General features: G+C 47.6%; 1 protein-coding gene across 4 annotated transcripts in view; it reads left to right on the plus strand.

Moving 5' to 3' along the window:
• Positions 1-10,831, plus strand: part of ZNF608 (zinc finger protein 608) — a 113,610-nt gene extending 102,779 nt beyond the window's left edge. For 3 of the 4 annotated variants that reach the window (XM_059175728.1, XM_059175730.1, XM_059175727.1), the window contains 6 exons: positions 25-2,485; positions 4,165-4,582; positions 5,208-5,380; positions 6,721-6,874; positions 9,169-9,250; positions 9,829-10,831. In XM_059175728.1, the coding sequence (XP_059031711.1) occupies positions 25-2,485; positions 4,165-4,582; positions 5,208-5,380; positions 6,721-6,874; positions 9,169-9,250; positions 9,829-9,835 (3,295 nt within the window). In that variant the 3' untranslated portion in view covers positions 9,836-10,831. Of the gene's footprint in view, positions 1-24; positions 2,486-4,164; positions 4,583-5,207; positions 5,381-6,720; positions 6,875-9,168; positions 9,255-9,828 lie in introns of those variants that run through there. The other variant, XM_059175729.1, reaches the window with a different exon arrangement.
• Positions 10,832-13,177: the final 2,346 nt, after the last annotated feature.

The following is a 13,177-nucleotide window of genomic DNA, read 5'->3' on the forward strand; positions in this document are numbered from 1 at the left end:
GACCTCTGTTGCTTGCTTCCCTAGGTTCTGTGAGTCCCCGACCAGCGACCTGGAGATGAGAGGGGGCCGGGGCCGAGGGAAGAGAGCCAGGTCTGCCGCAGCAGCTCCGGGCTCGGAGGCCAGCTTCACGGAGTCCAGAGGGTTGCAGAACAAGAACAGAGGGGGCGCCAATGGGAAGGGGAGACGAGGCAGCCTCAATGCCAGCGGGCGAAGGACACCCCCAAATTGCGCCGCGGAGGACATCAAAGCCAGCCCCTCCTCCACCAACAAAAGGAAAAACAAGCCCCCAATGGAGCTGGACCTGAATTCCAGCTCTGAGGACAACAAGCCCGGGAAGCGTGTCCGCACGAATTCCAGAAGCACTCCAACCACTCCTCAAGGGAAACCAGAGACTACTTTTTTGGACCAAGGCTGCTCGTCTCCGGTGTTAATCGACTGCCCCCACCCTAACTGCAACAAAAAGTACAAGCACATTAACGGCCTGAGGTACCACCAGGCTCACGCACACTTAGACCCGGAGAACAAGCTGGAGTTCGAGCCCGACAGCGAGGACAAGATCTCGGACTGCGAGGAGGCCTTGAGTCACGTGGCGCTCGAGTGCAGTGAGCCCAGCGCGAGCCTCTCGGCTTACGAGCAGGTGAAGGCACCCGCCTCACCGGGCTCTGGGCACCCCCCTGGCACCCCCAAGGGAAAGAGAGAGCTGATGAGCAACGGTCCGGGTTCTGTCATTGGCTCTAAAGCGGGCAAGAACTCTGGCAAAAAGAAGGGCCTTCACAGTGAGCTGAACAACCTCCCGGTGATCTCCAACATGACAGCCGCCCTGGACAGTTGCTCGGCGGCAGATGGCAGCTTGGCCGCGGAGATGCCCAAACTGGAAGCGGAAGGCTTGATCGATAAGAAGACTGCGGGAGACAAGGAAAAGGGCAAGAAAGCCAACAACTGCAAAATGGACAAAAATCTCTCCAAACTTAAAACTGCCCGGCCCATCGCCCCTGCCCCTGCGCCCACGCCCGCGCCCCCACAGCTCATCGCCATACCCACTGCAGCCTTTACGAGCACCACCACAGGGACCATCCCCGGACTGCCCTCCCTCACCACGACTGTCGTGCAGGCCACACCAAAGAGCCCTCCGTTGAAACCCATTCAGCCAAAGCCCACGATTATGGGGGAGCCCATCACCGTGAACCCAGCTCTCGTGTCCCTCAAAGACAAAAAGAAGAAGGAGAAGCGGAAGCTTAAGGACAAAGAAGGGAAGGAGTCGGGGAGCCCCAAGCTGGATGCCAAGCTGGGCAAACTCGAGGACGCCAAAGGGGCGGGGAAAGATTTATCTGGGCATTTTTTAAAGGACCACCTCAGCAAGAGTGAAGGGCTGGCCAACGGACTGTCGGAGTCTCAGGAGAGCCGGATGGCCAGCATCAAAGCGGAGGCAGATAAGGTTTACACTTTCACGGACAACGCCCCCAGCCCGTCCATAGGCAGTGCCTCGAGGATGGAATGCAGCACTTTGGTGAACGGCCAGGCTCCCATGGCCCCACTGCACGTGCTCACCCAAAACGGCGCAGAGACGTCGGCGGCCAAGACCAGCAGCCCTGCCTATTCGGACATTTCTGATGCTGCGGACGACGGTGGTTCCGACAGCCGGTCGGAAGGCATGCGGTCCAAGGCCAGTTCCCCATCAGACATCATTTCCAGTAAGGAGGGTGTGGTCAAAGGGCATCCTTCGGCTACAGCACAATCATCTCAGATGAAAGAGTCCCATTCTCCCTACTACCATGGCTATGACCCTTACTATTCTCCAAGTTACATGCACCCCGGGCAGGTTGGAGCCCCAGCCGTTGGGAACGGCGGGAGCGCGCAGTCCATGAAGATCAAGAAGGAGTCCGAGGAGGACGCAGAAAAGAAAGACAAGGCAGAGCAGCTTGACGCCAAGAAGATGGACCATACCTCAGCACCCTTACAGCCCCAGCACCAGTCGGTGATCACACAGAGACACCCAGCCCTAGCGCAGTCCCTTTACTATGGCCAGTATGCCTATGGGCTCTATATGGACCAGAAGTCCCTGATGGCCACCAGCCCTGCCTACAGGCAGCAGTACGAGAAGTACTATGAGGATCAGAGGCTGGCAGAGCAGAAAATGGCCCAAGCTGGCCGAGGAGATTGCGACAGGAAAAATGAGCTCCCCTTGAAAGAGCTGGGCAAGGAGGACAGTAAACAGAAAATCCTGCCGTCTGCCACAATCTCAAAAGCTCCCTCTACCCCGGAGCCTAACAAAACCCATTCTAAACTAGGGCCACCAGTGCCTAATAAAACTGAGGAGACAGGTAAATCACAGCTTCTCCCCGGTCACCAGCAGCACCTTCAGGCCGACAGCTTCAAAGCTAAGCAGATGGAAAACCACCAGCTTATTAAGGAGGCTGTAGAAATGAAATCTGTCATGGACTCTATGAAGCAGACAGGTGTAGACCCAACCTCGAGATTTAAACAAGTAAGATTGTGGAGCGTGGCCCCCACAGGGAGAGAGCGAGTCTGAGACTTGGACGTGTCTGGGCTTGATCTGGTTAGACGTCTTCAAAGGAAATAAGCCAAGGGTTCATTAGCGTTGGTCCCTCTCCTCCTGAAAAATACTTGAAAAGGTTCCCTCGGGAGTTACTGCCTACCTTGCAAGCGTTACGTTGCCCACAATTGCCTTGTGTTGTGTAGTGAAAGGAACTTCAGACCAGCGCTTTGCAGACTGGTGTTCCTTGCTGTTCACTCACTGTGCAAGGTCCCCTGATTTCTTACTGAGTCCAGAGTGAGGGAGTACTACCACATGGCCGCTGAGATCCTGAGTCTGGTCTCTACAGTGTTCTCTGTCATATTTCCAAATTTCTCCTGGCACCTTCAAGGAATATTAAGCCTGGGCCCCTTCAATCCACATTTCCCACTCGTCTCTTTCATAACACTTGGGGCCCAGATGTCTTTCACATGGTGTCTGAGATGCCTGTCCCAAAGCGGGGCTCAGGGCTCAATGTCCATAGCCTGTGAGATGAAGGGATGGGGAGTATCTGGGTGTGTGGGCCTCCCGCAGTTCTCCTGGGAACCCCTAGTCAGCCAGTCTGAGGTTCCACAGGTAGGCACCTGAAAACCAGCCACCACGAAATCACACACATGCCGACACTTTCTGTCATGGCATGCGCATCCTCACTGTGGACCTCTGAGAGTTAACTCTGGGGTTTCCCAGTGTCCTGTCCCCCTCTCCACTCCCACACTTCTTGTCCCTGGGGAATCAGACCAACAGAACCCTGTCTTCATGCTCGCTCACTCACTCTAGAAGTTGAGACTGGGGCCCAAGGCCGATTGTTCTTTGGGGACCTAAATTCCCAGTGGGTTTTTGTCCTGAATGGGATGGAAGTCACAGAGGCCTTTTGCAGCCCTCCCTTCCCCACTTCTGGAGGCCTGAACCAGGTTCTGGCTTCACAAGGCTACATTAGAGCCATACGGTTTTGAAGGGGTTTAGAGGTGCCTTTGTTTTCTAATAGAAAAACTGTAATGCATACTATTAATTTGAAGTTTTGTGTTTTGAGTAAGATATCTGCACAGGAGATGGGAGCCTGTATACTAAGCCTCAGCTGCTATAGGTGAAGAAAATATGTTAGGAAACCAAGAGTTTCCCCCACTAAATGATGTTAATTGATGTGAAGATGACTTAAATTTACTACGAACTAGCCCGAGTTGGGAGGTTTTTTTAAATTTTTTTTGCCTGCATGAGATAGTAAAGGGAAAATGAGTTTTCGATTAAATGATGTCTGAGCGTGCTGTTTTAAATGTCGAAGGATCCCACAAAGGGCCCAGCTCTGGATTCCCACAGACCTAAGTTTGTGGTCCAGCTCCACCCTGGGCAGCAGTGTGACCCCAGTGTTCCTGGAGCTTGAAAAGCTCTGAATTTGTCTTGTGTGAAAGAGATGAATAATGATGCCTATCTTAGACGTCATGACTTCGTCAGAGAGGGAGGCTTGAAGCTCTTGTGCAGGGCAAGGGCAGACACGTGTTCACTTAGTATTAGAAGTAAGAGTAATAATGCTATCATGGTGATTCATGGGTTTTGCTTCCAAAATTGAAATTAAAAATTTTTTTCCCTCTTCTTTTTCTTTTCTTTTCTTTTTTTTTTTTTTTCTTTTAAATCAGGATCCAGATTCAAGGACATGGCATCATTACGTATACCAGCCCAAATACCTGGATCAGCAAAAGTCAGAAGAGCTTGATAGGGACAAGAAATTGAAAGAGGATAGCCCCAGGAAGACCCCCACCAAGGACGGGGGTGTGCCCAGCCTTCCCGTATCACTAACGAGCATTAAAGAGGAGCCCAAAGAGGCCAAGCGTCCTGATTCTCAGTCCCTGGAGGAGAGCAAGCTGAAAAGCGACGATGGAAAAACGCCTGTGAACTGGAAGGACTCTCGGGGAGCGCGAGTGGCGGTGTCCTCGCCCATAAGTCAGCATCAGTCGTACATACAGTACTTGCATGCTTATCCTTACCCACAGATGTATGACCCCAGCCACCCTGCATACCGGGCTGTCTCTCCCGTCCTAATGCACAGTTACCCTGGTACGTGTCGTGGGTTCTCACTCTCTTGGAGGGAACAGGCTACGTGCAAATTTTAGCGGTTTAAAAAACTCAGGATAAACGAGACGCTTCGCCAGTAACCTTTGTTTTGCTGACTTTTAGGCTGCGTCAAGTCCCCAAGGTGAAACTTAATATGAGGGTTTGGGGGGGGCGGGGGTTGGTCTTTTTGGTTGGTTTGCTTGTTTGTTTTTAAGATCAAATATCAGGCGTCCTAAGCGCTCGTTTGCATTGACTCTGATGGTCTGCTCGAGCTGTTAGACCGACACATACTTTATTGCCTGTGGAAATATTCTAAGCACTTACTGTCATAATCATGATAGTTACTGTTCCTTTCACTTAAGCGGACACATAAATGTATGAAACGGCTATAAGCTCCATTCTGCTTATAACCTCCGTTCATCAGGATGAATTAACTGGGAGAAGAAAATCGGAGGGCTTTCGCACGGTTTAACGATGATGTAGCCCGTGCTTAATGTCAACCCCTATTTTAAGCTCTCTGACTCTTATCCCAAATTCATGTAACCCAGATGACGTTTTTTCCTTCCCTTTTTTTTTTTTTTTAAGATGGAGCCTGTAACTTGATGTGGCATTTGTTGTGTATCTGCAGGGGCCTATCTCTCTCCGGGATTTCATTATCCCGTTTATGGGAAGATGTCAGGGAGAGAAGAGGCAGAGAAAGTCAGTAGCAGCCCTAGCATCAACACGAAAACATCGACGGAATCGAAAGCCCTGGACTTGCTCCAGCAGCACGCCAACCAGTACCGCAGCAAGTCTCCCGCTGTAAGCCATCTTTTGTTGTCACTTTAAAAGTACTGTGCTTTTGGGGGGGGAAGAAGGGGACAAGCTAGGAAACGGTCTTGAAATATAAATGGCTTTCGAGCCCAGCCGTGATTTCAAGATGCTGTTTTATCTTCACACATAAAGCATTGAATGTTCAAACGTCAGCTGCTTTCGCACAGGGGGGAAAAGTGGCCAGAGTGAGCGTGTGTGGTGCTGGTGGGCTTTTCTGTGGCAGAATGCACTACTTCGACTACCAGGAGGGTGCCTGTGAGGGGAAGGTGGACGTTCGTAGGAGCCAACTTTGGGGGCAAAGTATTTTGGATGCCTGATCCGATGCTGGTGGCTGCATGTGCTGTGTTTTGGCTTGGACCCCTGGTCCTGTCCCTGTAACATCCCAAAGCCTTGAGAGTAGGTGTCTTTGTGAAAGATGGCTCCCCCCTTGCTACCCCCTCTCCACACCCCAAGAAAAAGGGCATCTGTTCGTTCTAGAGGCTGTCGTGAAGAGAGACAAAGACCATGGCAGTTCTTGCCTAGAAAAGAGAAGTTGGGGATAAAATGTAGGATCTATGATGTGGATGTGTCCACCAGAGACTCTGGAAGTGAGAAAAGATGATTTCTGAGTCTCTTTCTGTGGGTCCTCCTTCTACTGCAAAGATTTTTTTTTTTTTTCCAGTGAGAACAAAGAACTTTAAGTGGGCTCAGTTCTGGCAAGTGGAAATGTGTAGGAGAGAGTCCTTCATCATGATTTGGGAGAACTGAGAGCTTCTCTCCGCGCCTTCAGAAATGGGTGGATTCTGGAATGCTTCCAGAGGCATAGGGCAACGATTGCCTGTGCTCAATACTGACATACAGTGTTGAGATGCGTATTTTCAATGGACTAAACTAGAGATGGCCATGTTTAAAGTTTAAAGTTACCAGATATATTCTCCCTACCCAGTGTAAACAAAATACAAGGATAATTAGAAAACTTGACGTAAATCTCCACAACTACTTCTTTCGCCCCTTGATCAAAGTACAAAAGTTGTTTCTGGGAAGAAATTGGGTAGATTGTAATCTTGAGGTTATGAGCAGGCATAAAAAAAATCCTCTTACTTCCAGCATTTAGGAAAACCTTGATCCCTTTGGTTTACTCTTAGGTGGGAGCATTTCTTTAAAAGTGTTGGCCTAATGCCCGCTGAAACTCATGCACACCCTTTGAAATTGTCTTCCCGTTGATCAGGAATGTTAAGTATGTCTGCATTTGTTTTTAATCATTGACAAATACTGCTCAAGGGACAGAGGTGGTTTTAGCACTCCTTTTCAGAATCTTAAGAGGAGCCCATCTCTCTTTTCTGTTGCAGCCCGTGGAAAAGGCGACCGCAGAGCGGGAGCGGGAGGCAGAGAGGGAGAGGGACCGCCACTCCCCCTTCGGCCAGCGGCACTTGCACACGCACCACCACACCCACGTTGGCATGGGTTACCCACTAATCCCCGGTCAATATGACCCTTTCCAAGGTCAGCAGCTCCGTCGTTACGCGCGTGGGTTATTCTGCTCGGGAAAACTGTTGCCCAAAGTATCTGTCATATCACAAAGTAAATATATTGAGCTTTGGGTTCACATTAACTCCAGGGAGTAAGTAAGTTTCTTAATTCTTATTTCCTAGTGACACAGCAGAGGTGATTGGCCCCATCTTTTGTGTTCTGCTGAGATAGGAGATGGCTCCCACTTAATAATTGTTGCTGGTTGATGGTATCAGAGGCTTGCTGTTATCTGATGGACCGAGGGTGGCGGCCACGGTCTGGGGCACCTGAATATAACAATCAGAAGATCTGATAGCTCCTTGAGGGAAATTGCTGGGGAGAAAAGGAAGGGATGGCGAGAGGCTTTGGTGACATTGCAGTGATTTCTTCAGATCTTTCCCTTAGCTTTCCTGCCTCACCGAAGTAATAGGAGCAACACGATCCAGTTTAACACTTTCTTTTTTTCTTTTTTTTTTTTAATTTTATTTATTTATTTTGACAGCGTTAACAAGTAGGTGGGGGTGGGGGGAAGCAGGCTCCCCACTGAGCAGAGAGCCCGATGTGGGACTCGATCCTAGGACCCTGAGATCATGACCTGAGCCGAAGGCAGCGGCTTAACCCACTGAGCCACCCAGGCACCCCCAGTTGACCACTTTCAATCACCTCTAATGCAGGGACTGTTTGTAGCCATTTATGGCTGTGACTTTCAAGATGGAGAAACATTTTGAAGAAGCCATAGCATCGACGAGAGAGAGCCTTTGATTTGCGGTGTTATTAGCTGAGCTTGTGCCGTTTGTCTCAGCTCTGTGACCTCCCGGGGGGCAGGGGTGCCAGGCCCCATTGCTGCCCACAGATCCACTGGCCAGGTTCTTGCTGTCTCAGCTCAGATGGCCAAGATGAAATGTCGCAGCCTCCATGGCTTTCAACAGCAGGCATAACTTCCCATAGTTCTGGAGGCGGGGGGTCTGAGATCAGGGTTCGAGCACGGTTGCTCGGTGGTGAGTGCTCTGTGTCTGGCTTGAAGCAAGCTGCCATCTTGCTGTGTACCTGTATGACCTCTTCTCTGTGACAGAGACAGCGCATGCTGAGAGCTCTGAGTTCTTGTCTATAAGGACACGGATCTTGATGGATTACAGTGCCATCCTTATGACCTCATTTAACCTTAATTGTTTAGGTCCTATCCTAAGATAGTTACTCTGGGGGTGAGGGCGCCCACCTAGGAATTTGAGCGGAGGAAGACACTTTTAGCCCCTAACACGTACCACATCACCCCTTCTTTGACTGTGTGAACACAAGAGAACATGTGTGATGTTATCTCCCAAAGTGGGAAGTGCTCTGCAGGCGCCAAGAGTCGTTTCTGTTTGTTTATTCATCTCGTGTTGCTTGCTGTCAGCTAGTGGTGTTAAGAAAAAACAGAAAGGGGGCACCTGGGTGGCTCAGTGGGTTAAGCCTTTGCCTTCAGCCCAGGTCATGATCTCAGGGTCCTGTGATCGAGCCCCACATCGGGCTCTCTGCTCAGTAGGGGGCCTGCTCTGTCCTCTCTCTGCCTGCTTCTCTGCCTACTTGTGCTCTCCATCTGTCAAATAAGTAAATAAAATTTTAAAAAAAAGAAAAAAAAAAGAAAGAAAGGACACAGAGGGAGAGTACTCTTCCCCAGGTTGGCACTTCTGTTTTCTTATTTTTCTGGGGTTTGTTTTTTTGTTTTTTGTTTTTGCTGTAGAATGAAAAATCGCTTCCCGCTAGGCAACTTTATGCCACCTGGGGCTATGCCGCTCTCGCCACCCCTGTCTCTCTTCTTGCGGAATAGAAGTGCAGGCTGTTTCTAAGTTTGATTCGCTGATTCCGTGTGAATTCCTGACTAATTCCTGACGGGGTGCCTTATGTTCCTTCGCTGGGGAAATGTTCAAGTGTGGCCCAAGTTACTATGAAAGTATCATGTTCGAAGCACTTGGCGTGTTGCTGCTGTTGTTCACCGTGACTTTTGCTTCGTGTTGTGACCCGCTGCCTATTAATTCTGCTGAGCGTCCCCCCGTTCAGGAATGCGCACAAACCATCTAGCTCCGTGCAGAGTCCGGGAGATGGAATGTCTTGGAATAGCTATTAAAAAACTGGACTCTTGGATAAATGGTAGACTTGGTTAGACCACGCGGCTTGGGCTTGTCCTTGCTGCGTGAAACGTGTCGTGTATGTTTAGGAAAGGTCCGATGGCTGTAGTATTTCACCTGGGCACCTGTACCTGCTCTTACCTTTCCGAATGTCACAGAAAACCTGCATTTTTTCCCCATCAGGCTTGACCTCCGCTGCCCTCGTTGCCTCTCAGCAGGTGGCCGCCCAGGCATCTGCATCAGGAATGTTTCCTGCACAAAGAAGGTAAATATCTGGTGCATTTCAAATCCACCTTCTAGTAGAGACAGCATAATGGGGGTGGGGGGGTGGATATAGTACAGGCTTTTTAGATCCAAAACTTGGCTCCTCGGTGTTTTATATTATTGTAATGTGTTTTTACATCCCTGTTGCTTCCCCTGTGAGCTTACCTTCCAGGACATTCCTTTCTTTAGCTGTAACATGGGTTAGCAATCAACAGATGGATTTGTTTTTAACAGTTGAGAGTCTCTCACACAGCTTTGTTAGAATAATTGGCCATGACTCCCTTTGTTTTAGCCTGTGTGAAAAACAAAGTCATGAAGGGAGATACTTACTTTCATAATGCTAAAGGTCATGTTTGTTCTTCGGTACTTTGAATTACCCCTCCCATTGTTTGAGAAAGGAAAATAATTTCTTCTTCCGTGGTGTGTATCCTTACCCTCCTGTTCATTCCCTCTCTGTAGAAGGGAATCCTGTGAACAGAGTAGAATTGAGATAAATAAGTCTGTCAGTCGTGGGGTTGTTGTATTTTCGGTGTCACTTGTGGCAAGAACCTCGTGCTAAGGTCTTCTTTTCTCTTGCAGAGAATAACAAGATTGGAAACGTACGTTGTCATGTGACTGGATCACATGGGAGAGCGTTTTATACAAACATCAGTTCCATGGTGTTAATTTGAAATGCCTTTAATGGCAGGCAAAAACCAGTCATTTCATTTTTGTAAATTACAGATTTTATCACAGAGTAACAAATGTTGCTGTAATTAAACTTCTGTTTTATATATATATACGTATACATATATGTATATATACATATATATATATATATATATATTCTTTACTTTTTTGTATCAGTAACCAGGCTCGCACACACAGGGTCTGCTGCCAAGTCGCAAACCACTCAGTAAAAAGAAATAAAAAAAGTGTATCTGTCATGTTGAAAAGTGTTGGCCGCAGAAGGCTGCTTACTTTCTTTTCCTTTCTACTTGTAAATAAAGGACGTTCCATATCCGTGTGCCCGAACCTTGCATATCCTTCCTCGATACCCCGTGAGGCCCTCAGAAAGGCTGGCTGTGATGATGACGATTGGGTACAATTTAGATGTCTATTCGGTGGCTCCCGTTAAAGACACATCAGTGTGAAATGCTCCTGTAGTCACTGTTTGTACTTGTGTGTTGTGGGGGAAAAAAAAAAAAAGACTTATGGAAAGGCATGGGGTTGCCAGTACCACAAAAACTGTGTTGTATATAATGTAAAGATTAAAATGGGGAAATAATGAGCATCTGTGAATAATGAGATGTCATTTTTTTGATAATCTTGAATGGCAAATAACCCAATAGCCTGCGTACCAGAGACATCTGTGATTGTTCTATTACTTGAATAGTCTTGCAGTCCCTTTTTTTTTTTTTTTTTAATGTTTACAATTATCCAGTTTTAGAAGAGAGAGACTTTAACGCCATTGCCTGGTTACTTGTTTTATGCTGTAATCTAGTTTATTTTATGTAAAATGTATATTGAATGCTTTCTTTTTTATACCTGCCTTAAATAATTTGGCAATCAGAATTAAAAAGTTTTTTTTTTTTTTTTATAACGGCCTCTTGTCTGTCTCGTGTTATTTCTCGATGGCTGGGAGTGATTCTCGTTTCCAAAGAAAGGTTGCTTAATATTACGAACGTTCACTTTGAAAGAGAAAGTACACGCATACTGAGTTTTCTCGTGTGAGACGCCGGTGTAACACCCCAGTGGTGTATTTAATTCCGTGGATGTGTGCAAATTTACTCGGAGCATCGCATCAGTACAAATTGGTACATATGAGTTTCTCTGATAGGGAATGATGCTGTAAAGGTATCCGTCTCGGGACATGTGGGCAGTAGGAAAGTCAACCATTTATTTGACTTGTCATTGAGTTGTTTTGCTAGTGTATTATCCATCCCACATAGAGAATTAACTGCCTCTGTCTTTGCCTCCCTTCCATCCTCCCTCCCTTCCAACAAACACTTACTGAGCATCTGCTTTATCCTAGGCACTGTACAGGGACTGGGATATAGCCGTGAACATAGTAGATTAAAATTCCTATCTTCCTAGCAACTGCATTTTCTAGTAGGTGTGGTAAGCTCCTGTATCTGCTAATGGCAGTTGCCCTCCTCCGTGTTTGTCTACAAAGTTCTTGTTGTTGTCAGACATTGTCTTGGTATAATGTGGTTAGCTCTCCTCCTGGGGTGGGGAGGGCTTTGCCTTGCAAACCGATGAGATTCCTACACTCCAAGTGTTTCTTCTGCTTCCGGAAAAGCCTTGCAGGTTTGTCTGCGTTCCTGATAGATTTCTCTAGAAGGTTATTTTTCTCCATATTTTCGCTTCGATTGTCTTTTGAATTTCATCCATGTGAGTGTTTCTAAAGACCTTGGTGGTGGTGGTTTTTCCCCACGTGTGAACATTTCACATTTCTCACCATCGTCGTAAAGTTACTGCATGTTTTCAGTTCAATGTGTCCTTGCCGAGTTGATGTACCTTTGCTGAAGCCATTTCAGCAAGTATATTTTCTCTGTTCCAAATATGGTCTCAGGTGTGTCTGTTGATTGCCTCCCTACTGCTGTAGCTCTAGAAAAGACCAAACAATTCAGTTGTTCCAGACGCCGGAGCAGGGCTAAGGTGGTCTGCTCCCGTCTTCCGCTGAATTGCTGTGTTCCCGTGGCGGCAAGCCGAAGCTACGGATTCCGGGGTGATTTTTCTGCTTTTAGCAAGAAGCATTTTGTTAAAATTCTGTGAAAGCCAGTCTCGCCTTTCCACTGCAGAATGACTGGGTGAGTCCTTATGCCACACCAGCCTTTTGACCACTACTAGTTAGGGGCCTGACTGGTTAGTCTAAACAGATGGACCCAGCCGTGCTTCGCTCTGCTGCTGTAATAAACAGGAGTGCCGGGAAATGCAGAGAAATATATGACCAGACCCACAGTGCGACATGAATGGTCTCTCCTCGCCCCCCAGGCTTTTTATGGGAACGTTATTCATGACTGGTTTACATTAATCACTAAATGAAGTTTTGTTTCTTCGCCTGAACTGTTAGAGTGTTGTCTTTGCTTATGACAACATGAAATTGCCAAAGGGCAGGGCTTGTTTATATTATGTGTGCGGGTTCTCTGGCTGAGTACATAGTCAGGACCGAATGGTAAATTAAAGATTCCCAAAAGACAAGCCTACTTGGCTCCATTATATTACTATGATGAATCTGCCATTAATACGGTTCTAATTGTTTTACTTTTATAGACATAAAATCAGTCCCCTTAGTGACTAATAATAGGGTTTATTGATTTTCCTAAACATTATTCATTCCAGGCCGGCTCCTATCAGCTTGTCCTGAACATATGCAAAGAGCCCGCAGTGCTGACACAGTGCAAATTAACTTCACAGAGAGATGGGAGCCAAGACTTGTTTACAGCTGTGGTCCCATTGAAGGCAGAATATTAAAAACAAGGTAATAGGTCCCACGTAGAACCGTGGGTTCCTGGACACGGAGCGCAGCTGGCTTCTTCTTGGGAACTTGCCACTGGTGTTCATCGCCGGCCGTGAACATGAACGCTCACAGAGTTAAAAGCTGGCCTTATCTGTTCCCACTGGCGCTGACCCTGATTTACTGGGGTTTCAGCCCGAGGGTCTGAGAGCCCCCAGAATGAATAGTTCTGATTGATACGGGATAAAACAGCAGTTTAAGTGATAATTACTGGTCATTTCATTCCCTCCCTGACTCTGAAAAAGAGACGAGACAGGCAAAGCCATTTATTATTGTTTTTGTCACCAAACACAGTCATCCATTCCTTGCTTCCTACAGAAGCATGAGTCACGAGTGTTGTTTACTTGGAGGAGCGAAGCCCACGATGGGCAGGGCCTCTGGTACAGAATCTGGGTTTTTTTCTTAACAAGAGCACTCTTTAATGCGGGG

Source organism: Mustela lutreola, chromosome 5 (genome assembly GCF_030435805.1).
Source record: "Mustela lutreola isolate mMusLut2 chromosome 5, mMusLut2.pri, whole genome shotgun sequence".
In the NCBI taxonomy this organism is placed as follows: domain Eukaryota; kingdom Metazoa; phylum Chordata; class Mammalia; order Carnivora; family Mustelidae; genus Mustela; species Mustela lutreola.